This window comes from Oncorhynchus mykiss, chromosome 1 (assembly GCF_013265735.2).
Source record: "Oncorhynchus mykiss isolate Arlee chromosome 1, USDA_OmykA_1.1, whole genome shotgun sequence".
Taxonomy (NCBI): domain Eukaryota; kingdom Metazoa; phylum Chordata; class Actinopteri; order Salmoniformes; family Salmonidae; genus Oncorhynchus; species Oncorhynchus mykiss.
The window spans coordinates 83364778-83381510 of NC_048565.1; the positions used below are offsets into that span (position 1 = coordinate 83364778).

The window sequence follows — 16733 nt, forward strand, 5'->3', positions numbered from 1 at the left end:
GACAGTAGGGCTGCAGTCCAAACATGTTATTTTTACCCCCTCAGTCCTCGCACCAGCCGATTTCCTATGGGGGAACCCCAGTCGAAAACAGATGCAATTTGATTGCAATCTTAAGACGGTCCAATTCACTAACACTGCCCCCTCAGCCCTCGATTTAGCGAGTGAAGAGGTATAGGTATATTAATAGCTTTAGGTCGGTTGTTTTTAAGCTCCATTTCAAGATTACCACCAAGTGGTAATCACCACTCTTCCCCCGCTAGGACAAGGGACATCTAAGGTACACTCGGACGTGACGAGGTAAAACGTAATTCAAAAGGCTGAGGGTTTAGGGCTGTCTACTTTGAATTTGGACCCCAGCCTAGAACTGTGTTCCGGCATATAATATTATATTGTTTCCCTGACAACAAACACTGCTGATTGATGTCCAGCTGTGTTGTTTATGCAGTTTTTTAATGGTAGGGTAGCTAGATGTGCTTTCTTTCCACTAAATGTTTTGGTAAGTTGTGATATTTAACTAACTTTTTTAGGGAATAGTGGTCTGCACGCAGACAGGCTAGGACTGACTGATCTGGTTACCTAGTGATGGAAGTTAATCCCGCTTCAGAATTGGCATTACTTTACAGACAAGTAAAATGCTGTTCATGTCTCCAGAGAAGGTTTAGTGTCGGCGTATAAAAAGTGTAGTGATCCAAACAGAAAAACAAACATGCCGTGGCCAAAGACGCTTTCAAGGGGACACATACCATTATATGTGAAGAGGAGAATCGATATAGGCTATAAAATCGGTAGCCTACTGTCATTTCATATTATGAGACAAAAACACCCCCACCCACTCCGCAACGAAGAGTAGCCTACCCTGTGTGCTCAAAAGACTGGCCCCGTCATTAGCAAAAAGAAAGAGCAGGCAGGCCAGTGCGAGGGAGAGAGAGGGGCAGGACAAAGCGATAGCGAGAGAGGAGGGGCAGAAAGGAGGGGCAGGCAGAACCGTGCACATACGTCTTGGTAATCTGCATTTCACAATTTTTAATTGTCTAGCATGCCTCACAAATTTACCAAAGTAGCTTAAAGTTTGCCTGTTCCTCTCTGGCTTTATTTAAATTACAGAGCTTTCCCCAGGACTTTATAGCCATATAGTCTAGTTAGGCTATAACACAGAAAATAATGTATTGTGATTAGGGATGCGCGATATCGGAATTGGCCGATATTCGCTAAAAATGCCAAGATCAGTATCGGCCCGATGTCTAGTTGAACGCCGATGTGCATAACTGATGTCAAAGCTGACGTGCATACCTATATAACACGTAATGACGCCATGTAAAATGTTGCGCTATACGTGCAACACAGCATTCCTAACCTAGCCCACAATGTCTGCTGTGTGGATCGAGCAGTCAACAAGTCCAGCAGTCATTTAAAGAATAAGAACATTTCAGCGAGACAACTCAAAGATGAAATCCATTAAATTTGCACGTGCAAGCCGAGCACCACCACTACTATCAGTAGCACTGTCAAAGCTGTACAAAAAGTCTGCAAACAAGCAAACACCGACCACGAATGATGTGTTTACAATACTGCGTTGGTAATAAAGCATTATTTGCTCGACCGCAACATCGACCGGTAGCTAGCTTGCTGGACCAGTAGCTAGCACCAATACAACCAGTCTGGAAACAATGACCAGTAGAACCTGCAGTCATTTTCATTATTCTAAGCAATGATTTAGGAATCCTTGTGAGTAAATATTAGCTGAGTAGCCACTTGTTGTTTGTCTATTAAAGTTGATAATTTCATGAAAATAAATAGCTAGCCAGCTACTTAACCCTGTTGCCAAAAGCTAAAGTTATAAGCAGCCAGCTAACTTATTCTGTCTACGGTAGTGAGGCTCGACCGGACAGGGTTATAGTTGTGAAGCTAGCCACAATAAGGATTTGGCACAGTAGTGGAATTTTCAGTTTGCCTTCAAAATAAAAACAAGTACCTCTTTGAAAGTGATGCAGATGGTTACAAATTGGTGTTATCATGCCATATTTAGACTAGATGATGTTAAACAAGGTTGGACTGTGAAGCAATAAAATGGGGTATCAGTCTACTCGGTGACACCGACAGAACACAACTGTGAAGAGTTTATGCAAATATTTGCATTTTAGCTCTTATCGCGGGACCGTGACTGTGTGAAATCAACTCCCCAGTCAGCCTATTGTGTGCATTGACATTCATATTGCCCTGTACAGCTTTACCTAAGGATTTGGGATCAATGAAATGGGGTATCAGTCTACTCAATTCATTTTTTTCCCAAAGTCCTCCTCAGAGTTATCAGACTCCAAAGCATCCACACGGTATTGTTTTTCCTCTGGAACAGTGTTCAATACACATAGGTTGACAATAAATGTGTCTCAATTCACAGTTGTTTCAGAGTCCCGCAATAAGAGCTACGACAATTTTCTCTGGGTGTCACCGAGTAGACTGATACCCGATGTCATTGATCCACAATCCATAGGGAAGGCTGTTCAGTGAAATAACTATGCCCCCAACGCAAAAGTTTTTGTCAAATTAACTAATTGTCTATTGTTGATTTTATATAACATTCCAACCTCATTTAGCATGATCTATTCAATTAAGGCATAATTCTACTATTTCTATGGCGTTCCATAGTATGAGAAACCCTGGTTGAGAATGAATCGACTGAAAATGAACAACAAAACAGAACAGGAAGTAAGTGAAAGAAATTGGTTTTGATTATGTTTTACTGGTAATGGGGACATACGTAAATTCCAACAAAATAAGTTTTTAGTCACTGTGGTGTGTGTGTAACCTTTATTTAACTTGGCAAGTCAGTTAAGAACAAATTCTTATTTACAATGACGGCCTACACCGGCCAAACCTGGACAATTCTGGGCCAATTGTGCGTCGCCCTATTCACAGCCGGATGTGATACAGCCTGGATTCGAACCAGGGACTGTAGTGACGCCTCTTGCACTGAGATGCAGTGACTTAGAACGCTGTGTCCGTGAGTGGAGTGGATACACCACGGCAGTACAATAGACAATAATAAAATGCCCAGTGACATGTAGTATAACATAAGGCCTATGAAATTACATCATATCCAGCAGACAGGCTGGGTGTACGATGGATGGATTGATGGCTTAATCTAGAGACATGCTGGGAGAGAAAGAGGGAGAAAGAGAGCGATTGTAGCTTGGCGCTACAGTAGTCAGATCCCAGGAGAGAGATAAGAGCACTGGGTTGGGAGTAGTGAGTAGCAGTGACAAAGTGTCAGGACATAACTCATTGTGTCCCGATGGTTTATGTGCTTCTGGGAATGGGACACTGGTCGACAGGCAGACAGACCCACTGGTCCTGTCCTAGTCCATACACACACACACACACACACAGAACAGCAAGCTGCTGATTGGGAACTTTGGGCCTGCTACGCTTCAAAACAGATGCAAAGTCTGAGGAAGAGACTAAAAAAGAGAGATAAAAGGCATAGAAAGAGAGAAACGGGGAGGGTGGGTGAGATAGCTAGAGGACTTAGAGAAAGAAGACAGAAAGAGAGGCCTTTCTTAACGACTGCCTCTCAGCTCACCACAAATCAGTAGAGCGTAAAAAGAGGTGTTTTCAGAGTACACTGCACACACCTGAGCCGAGTTGAGGTGTAGCCCAGTCGCCCAGAGGCAATGGTCCATCTTCAATACACAGAGAGAGCTCCTGTCAGGGAGCAGTGCATAACTCATTCCTCTTTGTGTCTGTTTAAATCAATGTCTCAGTCAGTCAGTCAGGAGAGAAAGGCCTATACAGGTAGAACTACTCTATAGGTGAAACACCAAAGTCTCTCCACAAAGCACTGCAGGGGACTGGGAGAAGTCTCTCCACAAAGCACTGCAAGGGACTGGGAGATGTCTCTCCACAAAACACTGCAAGGGACTGGGAGATGTCTCTCCACAAAGCACTGCAAGGGACTGGGAGATGTCTCTCCACAAAGCACTGCAAGGGACTGGGAGATGTCTCTCCACAAAGCACTGCAAGGGACTGGGAGATGTCTCTCCACAAAGCACTGCAGGGGACTGGGAGATGTCTCTCCACAAAGCACTGCAGGGGACTGGGAGATGTCTCTCCACAAAGCACTGCAGGGGACTGGGAGAAGTCTCTCCACAAAGCACTGCAGGGGACTGGGAGATGTCTCTCCACAAAGCACTGCAGGGGACTGGGAGAAGTCTCTCCACAAAGCACTGCAAGGGACTGGGAAATGTCTCTCCACAAAGCACTGCAGGGGACTAGAAGGCATTAAATTGGTTTTGATTAGCCCTATTGCACCAAATGTGTGCGAATGAAATCAGCTTGAAATACTATAGCATAGTTTATTATACAAGGCAAAGATACCGGTGGTCTACTTAGGCTATATATTCTCGAATTGACAAAATACAATTGTCATATTGGCAGTTTTGACAGATTGATTTATTTAAAACCCCCATTGAAAGAATTCCCATAATAAACTAAATGTGGCATTAGGGCCCTGCATTTTGCACAATGTGACATGCCAGGATTTGAACCTTTATTAAAGCTTTTCATAATCTGAGAACCCATTAGTGTAATGGTGCATTAAATGAAGGTACATATCTCTCGGTTTCCCACAGCAGCCATATTGGGAGGGTTGGAGAAGGGAGAACCAAAGCGCTGCTCTTCCTCCACTGCCTTCACGGTCTACGTGCTTGCAAGTGTGTGTGTGCCTTGAAGTCAAAGGGGTGTGTCTTGTGTGTGTTTGTACAGTGTATGATGCATGCACTGTGTGTGTGTGTGTCTCAGTGAAAGGAGGAGAGAGTCTGCCAGTGAGGAAATGAGAATACGAGAGGATGGCTTGAGAGCAGGTTGCCATCACACACGAGCTAAGTCTCCTCTCTACGCTCCCTTTCTTTCTCTGCCTGAAGCAACTAGGAGACTCATCTCCATTCTCTCACCAGCAAGCCTGGTTAAACGCAGGAATCGTGTCAGCCTGAATCGCTGCACTTAATGAAAATAATTCCAAAAAAACTCTCAACTACAGCTCTCCCTGTGTGTGTGCTGAGGCAGCAGCAGCCGGGAGGGAGCAGGGGTTAATACAGAGGGTAGTGGAGGCATGATAATACACGTCTCACAGAGACACCTTACAACAGGCAGGCAGAGTAGAGTAGAGCTAGTCCTCTGGTCAATAACCACCGTGGACCCACTCGGACTGCGTACAACATGCAACCATATCCTCTATGTAGTGCACCACTTCTGACTAGGGCCCATATTAGTGCACTACTTCTGACTAGGGCCCATAGGGATTTGGCCAAAAGTAGTGCACTACATAAGGGAATAGGGTGCCTTGTGTGACGCAGTCGAAGTTCCATACGTACAGTCCAGCTACTGCTCATCTACAGCATTAAACAAAGGTGGCAATGTGCAAATTGCCAATGTCGCAAGTTTAACAGAGATGGTTCAGTGAGTGAAACACACCTGTGTGATGAGTTATAGTTACTCATTCCTTGTGTTATAATTATCGTTATTGTGTTATAAAAATGTTATTTGTCACATACACATGGTTAGCAGATGTCAATGCGAGTGTAGCGAAATGCTTGTGCTTCTAGTTCCGACAATGCAGTAATAACCAACGAGTAATATAACTAACAATTCCAAAACTACTGTCTTATACACACAAGTGTAAAGAGAAACAGAATATGTACATAAAGATATATGAATGAGTGATGGTACAGAACAGCATAGGCAAGATACAGTAGATGGTATAGAGTACAGTATATACATATGAGCTGACTAATGTCGGTTATATAAACATAAAGTGGCATAGTTTAAAGTGGCTAGTGATACATGTATTACATAAAGATGGCAAGATGCAGTAGATGATATAGAGTACAGTATATACATATACATATGAGATGAGTAATGTAGGGTATGTAACAGTCTAACAGTTAACAGTCTGATGGCCTTGAGATAGAAGCTGTTTTTCAGTCTCTCGGTCCCTGCTTTGATGCACCTGTACTGACCTCGCCTTCTGGATGATAGCGGGGTGAACAGGCAGTGGCTCGGGTGGTTGTTGTCCTTGATGATCTTTGTGGCCTTCCTGTGACATCGGGTGGTGTAGGTGTCCTGGAGGGCAGGTAGTTTGCCCCCGGTGATGCGTTGTGCAGACCTCACTACCCTCTGGAGAGCCTTGCGGTTGTGGGCGGAGCAGTTGCCGTACCAGGCGGTGATACAGCCCGAGAGGATGCTCTCGATTGTGCATCTGTAGAAGTTTGTGAGTGATTTTGGTGACAAGCCAAAAAGGCGCTGCTGTGCCTTCTTCACGATGCTGTCTGTGTGGATGGACCAATTCAGTTTGTCTGTGATGTGTACGCCGAGGAACTTAAAACTTACTACCCTCTCCACTACTGTCCCGTCGATGTGGATAGGGGGGTGCTCCCTCTGCTGTTTCCTGAAGTCCACAATCATCTCCTTTGTTTTGTTGATGTTGAGTGTGAGGTTATTTTCCTGACAACACAGAGGACCCTCGGAGTGTCGTGTGCAGATATACGATGTGCATTTATCAAGAGTCAACTGTAGTCCACCTTCAAACTGTCTGGGAACGGTTGGTTTCAGCCTCCATTAGAGAAAGTGCATACAGGCTGAATGAATGACTGTCATTCAGATTCAACATTTTAAAAATGGTCTAGTACAGGGTTCACCAATATATTTTTAAAAAACAGACCACGGCTGAATGTAACTGGGGACCACTGGTCTAGTAGGACAATAACTGGGTGTATAGTACTGGCTATATGCAATCTACTGTACAATGGAAAATAGAGAATAGACTGACACCATGTTATGGATTTATAAGCATAGTTATAGGCATGCACATCATGCTAGGGTCCATATGAAAGGGCACGTTAGCCGCGAGAGCATATCCATGGAAACAAGTCAGGCTGTGAGCGTATAAAAGCCAGGAAGCACTTGTATTTAAACGTAAATGACATGATATTAATATATTGATGACAACTTGGGAAATTACGTGCACGTTTAGCCCTACACAGAATAGGCTACTGCATTTCATTTCCCCTAATAAACCTAAAGTAAAAGGACACTTGAATTACACTGAACAAAAAATATAAATGCAACATGTAAACTGTTGGTCCTGTTTCATGAGCTGAAAAGACCCCAGAAATGTTCCATACTCACAGAAAGCTTATTTCTCTATTTTGTGCACAAATGTGTTTACGTCCCTGTTAGTGAGCATTCTCCTTTGCCAAGATAATCCTGACAAGTGTGGCACATCAAGAAGCTGATTAAACAGCATGGTCATACACAGGTTAACCTTGTGCTGTGGACAATAAAAGGCCACTAAATTTAGCAGTTTTGTCACAACAGAATGACACAGATTTCTCAAATTGAGGGAGCGTGCAATTGGCATGCTGACTGCAGGAATTTCCACCAGAGCTGTTGCAAGAACATTGTATGTTCATTGCTTTACCATAAGCCACGACCCAACATACATTTTGAGAATTTGGCAGGATGTCCCACAGACCTCATCTATGGCGTTGTGTGGGCGAGCGGTTAGCTGATGTCAACGTTGTGAACAGAGTTCCCCATGTTGGCGATGGGGTTATGGTATGGGCAGGCATAAGCTACAGACAAAGAACACAAACACATTTTACCCAGGGCAATTTGAATGCACAGAGATACCGTGACGAGGAACTCAGGCCCATTGTTGTGCATTCATCTACTTCCATCACCTCATGTTTCAGCATGATAATGCACTGCCCCAAAATGTCCCAGTTCTTCCATGGCCTGCATTGTCACCAGACATGTCACCCATTGAGCATGTTTGGGATGCTCTGGATTGAAGTGTATGACATGTTCCAGTTCCGGCCAAAATCCATGAAGAAGTAAATTCATTAGGCCCTAATCCTCATAACAGAGCAGTGGGACAACATTCCACAGGTCACAATCAACAGCCTGATCAACTCTATGTGAAGAAGATGTGTCACACTGCATGAGGAAAAACAATGGTCAAACCAGATAATGATACTGGTTCTGATCCATGCCTCTACTTTTTTTTTAAAGGTATATGTGACCTACAGATGCATATCTGTATTCCCAGTCATGTGAAATCCATAGATTCGGGCAAAATGAATTTACTTCCTCATGAGCTGTAACTCAGTAAAATCAATTAATTTGTTGCATGTTGCCCTCTTTGTTCAGTATAGTTTGATGGGGGGAAAAAAAGCATACCTACATACAGTGAAACTGCCCCATCTGTATCCTATACATTGTAGAATATGCCCACTTTGAAGGCGGCTATGATATGTGCATTGCAACTGTAATGAAGATATGTTGTTACCTATATATGGGTGGTCCCTGAAGTGTTATTCTGGAATACATATTTCATGCTCCTCATTCAAAAGGAGGAATGGCAAGTGTGTTCATTTAGCATCCACTGCTTAGCCAAACAGTAGCAGAGTCCACATGGACTATAATAAATAGCGCTAAGAGTTTGGTTATAGAGCCTGTGGCCTCTATGTCTCTGCTGGTGATCATTTGCTTATTTGAAGGTAAAATGTTGCTGTGGAATGAACAATGTGATGATGAAACAGAACCAAACTTTGGTAACAACCTAAAATGTTAACAAAGTTCCATTCTTTTCAGCATCACATTTTACATTCCACAGCAATATTTCACCTTCAAAAAAGTTCCATCCTGAAAGAAACCACAAGGGCCACACAAGGACCTGGAGTTCTGGTATTATGGCTTTGAATATGGCTTTGAATGCTGCACATCAACACCCCTAATGTCAACATGAGAATGACATAGCTAGTCAATGATCCATAGGATCGTGTGGCTAGGGTTGGAAGGAAACAGTTTTATCTTATGTAGAATAGCTTTTAGAAGTATTGCACAGCAGACCACCCGGAAAGTGCACATTGAGACTTAGGTATAGGTAGCACTTCAATATCTCTAATGTTGTGTGGAGGAATGTAGCAATTATGCTTCATACGTTTTGATGTGCAAAAGTGTTGCATGCGTGCATGGTATCTTACCAGACGAATGGTCAACGGGTCCACCGCCGTTAGTAAAGAGTGCAGAATACAGCTCAGGGTACGTCTTCTCCAAGGCCACACACAGTTCGAGGAAATGGTCGCTTTCCTTGTTCACAAGCATCTTCAAAAGCTGGTCCACTTTCTCCGCGCTGGAAGAGCAGTTTTGGTCCAGTTCGAAGCGGTCGAGCTGGCTTATAGTACCGGAGAGTATGAGCAACTCTATCAGCCGGTCAGCGTCAGTTATTGAGTCCAGCAAGTTTTGGTGGCATTGGTCTAACAACTCTTTGTGCTTTGGCTCCATTGCCGTTCGCTTTAGTTCGGTAGCTAACTAGCTAACGTTAGCAGACTGGTTAGCTAACGTATCCTTGGCTTTATTTCTCCAAAATGACCCCCCCTGCCCGATAAGCGAACAAGGAACTAACTTCCTAATTGTCACTTGTATGAATTCAGCAGAAGAGCCATGACATCGAATGGCATGGGACAGTAATTTTTTATAACAAATAGGAAAAGGCACCCGAAGCCATATTTGTTGCCTACTGTTGACTGCACTAAACAGCCATACATTTTCCCAGGTTACTTACGTTTGGCAACTTCATCCATTTTTGCGTTATTCCGACAAAAACCCTGCCCTAACACATGAGCTTTTTCCAAAGAGTCATTTATTTCATGCACTAAACCAACTCAAGTGCTAGGAAAACTACCGTAACTCTCTCGCCGTTCCCCAGCTATACTGTATCCTGCGCAATGTCTGGGCTGTTCAGCAGCTGCTGCGTGCTGTCAATCAAATTCCCATACAATGCCATGTAAAGTAAAACGGGGCGGGCCTTACCCCAAGACACACCTGATTTTTCAATGGGCGTACGTTCTGAAAACCTAGGCGGAAAAGATGAGAATGGATAAAAAAAAAATGCATACAAATGTTGCTGTGATACATACATTGTTGCATAAATACATTGTAGAAGAGGCAGTAATGACAACCAACTCAGCAAACATTGTTGTAGCCAATTAAAACATTTTTGGTATCCAACATATATCAATTTTGGTGAGATGAAGAGGAGATTTTCACTGTACTTGACATTAAAACTTAAAATTGAATCTGAAGAGATGTTTTATTATGTTTATATGAATATAAATTAATATGTTTAGATTAATTAAAATCGTTGAATATATTAATTCATATGGTTTTGTTGTGAAAAAAATATGTTTAATTACATGGCAATATACACAGCGCACAAAACATTAGGAACACCTGCTCTTTCTATGACATAGACGAACCAGGGGAATCCAGGTGAAAGCTATGATCCCTTATTGATGTCACCTGTTACATACACTTCAATCAGTGTAGATGTAGGGGAGGAGACAGGTTAAAAATATATTTTTAAGTCTTGAGACATATGGATTGTGGATGTGTGCCATTCAGAGGGTGAATGGGCAAGACAAAATATTTAAGTGCCTTTGAACTGGGTATGGTAGTAGGTGCCAGGCGCACCGGTTTGAGTGTGTCAAGAATTGCAACGCTGCTGGGTTTTTCGTGCTCAACAGTTTCACGTGCGTATCAAGAATGGTCCACCACCCAAAGGACATCCAGCCAACTTGACACAACTGTGGGAAGCATTGGAGTCAACATGGGCCAGTATCCGTGTGGAATGTTTTTGACACCTTGTAGAGTCCATGCACCAACAAATTGAGGCTGTTCTGAGGGCAAAAGGGGTGCAATCAATATTAGGAAGGTGTTTCTAATGTTTTGTCAACATATGATGTTGATACATGTGATACTGAATGAACCATTCTTACCAGTGTGCCAACTGTACTGAGACATTTCTCAGTCTCTGACACATTGCTGTGCAGCCAAAATTAATTGAAGGGAGGCAGCAACCAAGAAGATGAATAATGCCATCACTAACACAGAGAGTCTGCTGCCTTCATACAGACTTGAAATCATTGGCCACTAATGGATCACTCGTCACTTTATTAATATTGCCACTTTAATAATGATGTTTACATGTCTTGCATTACTCATCCCATATGTATATATTATATTTTAAACCATCTATAGCACCTTGCCTATGCCGCTTAGTCATTGCTCATCCATATATTTATATTACACAATGTTGTTCCATCCCTTTACTTAGATTTGTGTGTATAAGGTAATTGTTGTGGAATTGTTAGATGACTTGTTGATATTGCTGCACTGTCAGAACTAGAAGCACAAGCATTTCGCTACACTCGCAATAACATCTGCTAACCATGTGTATGTGACCAATCAAATTTGATTTGATTTTTTATTTTATTTGATTTTTATTTCACCTTTATTTAACCTGGTAAGCTAGTTGAGAACAAGTTCTCATTTGCAACTGCGACCTGGCCAAGATAAAGCATAGCAGTTCGACACATACAACAACACAGAGTTACACATGGAATGAACAAAACATACAGTCAATAATACAATAGGAAAAAAAAGAAAACAAAGTAAAAATACAGTGAGTGCAAATAAGGGAGTTAAGGCAATAAATAGGCCATGGTGGCGAAGTAATTACAATATGGCAATTAAACACTGGAATGGTAGATGTGCAAAAGATGGTGGTGCAAGTAGAGATACTGTGGTGCAAAAGGAGCAAAATAAATAAATACAGTATGGGAATGAGGTAGATAGATGGGCTGTATACAGATGGGCTATGAACAGGTGCAGTGATCTGTGAGCTGCTCTGACAGCTGGTTCTTAAAGCTAGTGAGGGAGATGGCAATCTCTAGCTTCAGTGATTTTTGCAGTTTGTTCCAGTCAGTGGCAGCAGAGAACTGGAAGGAAAGGCGACCAAATGAGGAATTGGCTTTGGGGGTGACCAGTGAGATATACCTGCTGGAGCGTGTGCTACGAGTGGGTGCTGCTATGGTGACCAGCGAGCTGAGATAGGGCGGGGCTTTACCTAGCAGAGACTTGTAGATAACCTGTAGCCAGTGGGTTTGGCGACGAGTATGAAGCGAGGGCCAGCCAACGAGAGCGTACAGGTCGCAGTGGTGGGTAGTATATGGGGCTTTGATGACAAAACGGATGACACTGTGATAGACTACATCCAGTTTGCTGAGTAGTGTTGGAGGCTATTTTATAGATGACATCGCCGAAGTCAAGGATCAGTAGGATGGTCAGTTTTACGAGGGTATGTTTGGCAGCATGAGTGAAGGAAGCTTTGTTGCAAAATAGGAAGCTGATTCTAGATTTTATTTTTGATTGGAGATGCTTAATGTGAGTCTGGAAGGAGAGTTTACAGTCTAGCCAGACAGCCAGGTATTTGTAGTTATCCACGTATTCTAAGTCAGAGCCGTCCAGAGTAGTGATGCTGGATTGGCGGGCTGGTGCGGGCAATGATTGGTTGAATAGCATGCATTTAGTTTTATTTGCGTTTAAGAGCAGTTGGAGGCCACGGAAGGAGAGTTGTATGGCATTGAAGCTCGTCTGGAGGTTAGTTAACACAGTGTCCAAAGAAGGGTCAGAAGTATATAGAATGGTGTCGTCTGCGTAGAAGTGGATTAGAGAATCACCAGCAGCAAGAGCGACATCATTGATGTATACAGAGAAGAGAGTTGGCCCGAGAATTGAACCCTGTGGCACCCCCATAGAGGCTGCCAGAGGTCCGGACAACAGGCCCTCCGATTTGACACACTGAGCTCTATCAGAGAAGTAGTTGGTGAACCAAGCGAGGCAATCATTTGAGAAACCAAGGCTGTTGAGTCTGCCAATAAGAATGTGGTGATCGACAGAGTCGAAAGCCTTGGTCTGGTTGATGAATACGGCTGCACAGTAATGTCTCTTATCGACGGCGGTTATGATATCGTAAAGGACCTTGAGCGTGGCTGAGGTGCACCCATGACCAGCTCGGAAACCAGATTGTATAGCGGAGAAGGTACGATGTGATTCAAAATGGTCAGTAATGTTTTTGTTAACTTGGCTTTCGAAGACCTTAGAGATGCAGGGTAGGATAGATATAGGTCTGTAGCAGTTTGGGTCTAGAGTGTCACCCCTTTTGAAGAGGGGGATGACCGCGGCAGCTTTCCAATCTTTGGGAATCTCAGACGATATGAAAGAGAGGTTGGACAGGCTAGTAATAGGGGTTGCAACAATTTCGGCAGATAATTTTAGAAAGAGAGGGTCCAGATTGTCTAGCCCGGCTGATTTGTAGGGGTCCAGATTTTGCAGCTCTTTCACAACATAAGCTATCTGGATATGGGTGAAGGAGAAATGGTGGGGACTTGGGCGGGTTGCTGTGGAGGGTGCAGGGCAGTTGACCAGGGTAGGGGTAGCCAAGTGGAAAGCATGGCCAGCCGTAGAGAAATGCTTATTGAAATTCTCAATTATAGTGCATTTATCGGTGGTGACAGTGTTTCCTAGCCTCAGAGCAGTGGGCAGCTGGGAGGAGGTGCTCTTATTCTCCATGGACTTTACAGTGTCCCAGATCTTTTTTGAGTTAGTACTACAGGATGCAAATTTCTGTTTGAAAAAGCTTGCCTTAGCTTTTCTAACTGCCTGTGTATATTTGTTCCTAACTTCCCTGAAAAGTTACATATCACGGGGGCTATTCGATGCTAATGCAGAATGCCACAGGATGTTTTTGTGCTGGTCAAGGGCAGACAGGTCTGGCGTGAACCAAGGACTATATCTATTCCTAGTTCTACATTTTTTGAGAGGGGCATGCTTATTTAAGATGGTGAGGAAGGCACTTTTAAAGAATAGCCAGGCATCATCTACTGACGGGATGAGGTCAATGTCATTCCAGCATAACCCGGCCAGGTCGATTAGAAAGGCCTGCTTGCAGAAGTGTTTCAGGGAGCGTTTGACAGTGATGAGGGGTGGTCGTTTGACTGCGGACCCGCAGAGGATACAGGCAATGAAGCAGTGATCGCTGAGATCTTCATTGAAAACAGCAGAGGTGTATTTGGAGGGCGAATTAGTTAGGATGACATCTATGAGGGTGCCCGTGTTTACTGATTTGGGGTTGTACCTATCAAGCTTAGTATGTAGGATGGCCGGGGTGTTAAGCATGTCCCAGTTTAGGTCACCTAGTAGCACGAGCTCAGAAGATAGATGGGGGGGCAATCAGTTCACATATGGTATCGAGGGCACAGCTGGGGGCAGAGGGAGGTCTATAGCAAGCGGCAACAGTGAGAGACTTGTTTCTGGAAAGGTGCATTTTTAGAAGTAGAAGCTCAAATTGTTTGGGTACAGACTTAGAAAGTAATACAGAACTCTGCAGGCTATCTTTGCAGTAGATTGCAACACCGCCCCCTTTGGCAGTTCTATCGCAGCGGAAAACGTTATGGTTAGCAATGGAGATTTCAGGGTTTTTGGTGGTTTTCTTAAGCCAGGATTCAGACACGGCTAAGACATCTGGGTTGGCAGAGTGTGCTAAAGCAGTGAGTAAAACAAACGTAGGGAGTAGGCTTCTAATGTTAACATGCATGAAACCAAGGCGTTTACGTTTACAGAAGTCAACAAATGAGAGCACCTGGGGGGTGGGAGTGGAGCTAGGCACTGCAGGACCTGGATTAACCTCCACATCACCAGAGGAACAGAGGAGAAGTAGGATAAGGGTACGGCTAAAGACTATACGAACTGTCCGTCTACCACGTTCAGAACAGAGAGTAAAAGGAGCAGGTTTCTGGGCCCGATAGCATAGATTCAAGGCATAGTGTACAGACAAAGGTAAGGTAGGATGTGAGTACATTGGAGGTAAACCTAGGCATTGAGTAATGAAGAGAGAGATATAGTCTCTAGAGATGTTTAAACCAGGTGATGTCATCGCATATGTAGGAGGTGGAACAACATGGTTGGTTAAGGCATATTGAGCAGGGCTAGAGGCTCTACAGTGAAATAAGACAGTAATCACTAACCAGAACAGTAATGTACAAGGCATATTGATATTAGAGAGAGGCATTGCGTAGCCAAGTGAACATATGGGTCCAGTGAGTGGTTGGGCTGGCTGGGGACACGGCGATTCAGACAGTTAGCAGGCTAACAAGCTAACAGTTAGTAGGCCGGAGCTAAACAAGCTAGCAGCTAGTAGACCAGGGCAAGCTAGCAGTTAGCAGACCGGGTTAGCAAGCAAGCAGTTAGCATTGGCTAGCAGTTAGTAGACCAGGGCAAGCTCGCAGTTAGCAGACCGGGTTAGCAAGCAAGCAGTTAGCAAGGGCTAGCAGTTAGCAGACCGGGCAGGCAAGCTAGCAGTTAGCAGACCAGGGCCCGGCAGTTTAGCAGTTAGCAGACCGCGTTAGCAAGCAAGCAGATAGCAGGGGCTAGAAAGTTAGCCTTTGGGGGGACGTCGCAATGGGGGTAAGTCTGTTTTTGCCTCTTCGTGCGGTGACGTCGCTAGACCAGTCGTGGAATTAGTAGGGTTCCAATTAGCTCTAGGTAGCTAGCAGGCCGATATTGTCTCCCAGGAGTTTGCTTCGGTGGTAGCACACGAGCCCTGGCCGGACTAGCTTCAAGCTAATTGGTGCATTGGGTGAGGCGGGTTGCAGGAGAGTATTTAGATGATGAGGTTTAGCAAAATATTTTAAAGGATATGCGACGAAAAAGATGTAAAACGATATATACAAGGGACACGACAGGACAAAGACGTCTGACTGCTACGCCATCTTGGATTCAACAATGGAAATCAGCTCAATGTAATTGAAGAATCCATAGAATCTAACCACTTCCAGGAATATTGGAACGCACGAAACAAACAACAACACACTATTTCCAAATTATGTTACATTACAGCCTTATTCTAAAATTGAATACATTATTTTGTTTTCTTATCAATCTACACACAGTACCCCATAATGACAAAGCAAAAAACAGGTTTTTAGAAATGTTTGCATATTTATAAAACCAAAATACAGAAATACCTTATTTAAATAAGTCTTCAGACGCTTTGCTATGAGACTCGAAATTGAGCTCAGGTGAATCCTGTTTCCATTGATCATCCTTGAGATGATTCTACAACATGATTGGAGTCCACCTGTGGTAAATTCAAATGATTAGACATAATTTGGAAAGGAAAACACCTGTCGATATAAGGTTGCACAATTGACAGTGCATGTCAGAGCAAAAACCAAGCCATGAGGTCGAAGGAATTGTCCGTAGAGCTCAGAGACAGGATTGTGTCGAGGCACGGATCTGGGGAACGGTGCCAAAAAATTGCTGCAGCATTGAAGGTCCACAAGAACACTGTGGCCTCCATTGATTAAATGGAAGAAGTATGGAACCACCAAGACTCTTCCTAGAGCTGGCCGCCGTCCAAACTGAGCAATCGGGGGAGAAGGGCCTTGGTCAGGGAGGTGACCAAGAACCCGATGGTCACTCTGAAAGAGCTCCAGAGTTCCTCTGTGGAGATTGGAGAACCTTCCAGAAGAACAACCATCTCTGCAGCACTCCACCAATCAAGCCTTTATGGTAGTGGCTAGACAGAAGCCACTTGTCAGTAAAAGGCACATGACAGCCCGCTTGGAGTTTGCCAAAAGGCACCTAAAGACTCTCAGACCATGAGAAACAAGATTCTCTGGTCTTTTAAAATATTTTTTTCCCCTTTTTCTCCCCAATTTCATGGTATCCAATTGGTAGTTACAGTCTTGTATCATCGCTGCAACTCCCGTACGGACTCGGGAGAGGTGAAGGTTGAGAGCCGTGCATCCTCTGAAACACAACCCAAACAAGCC

General features: G+C 43.8%; 1 protein-coding gene across 4 annotated transcripts in view; it reads right to left on the reverse strand.

Moving 5' to 3' along the window:
* LOC110530648 (disks large homolog 5) overlaps positions 1-9846 on the reverse strand; it is a 102095-nt gene extending 92249 nt beyond the window's left edge. For all 4 annotated transcript variants that reach the window (XM_036986957.1, XM_036986964.1, XM_036986952.1 and 1 more), the window contains exon 1: positions 9042-9846. In XM_036986957.1, coding sequence (XP_036842852.1) covers positions 9042-9342 — 301 coding nt within the window. In that variant the 5' untranslated portion in view covers positions 9343-9846. The remainder of the gene's footprint in view (positions 1-9041) is intronic.
* Positions 9847-16733: the final 6887 nt, after the last annotated feature.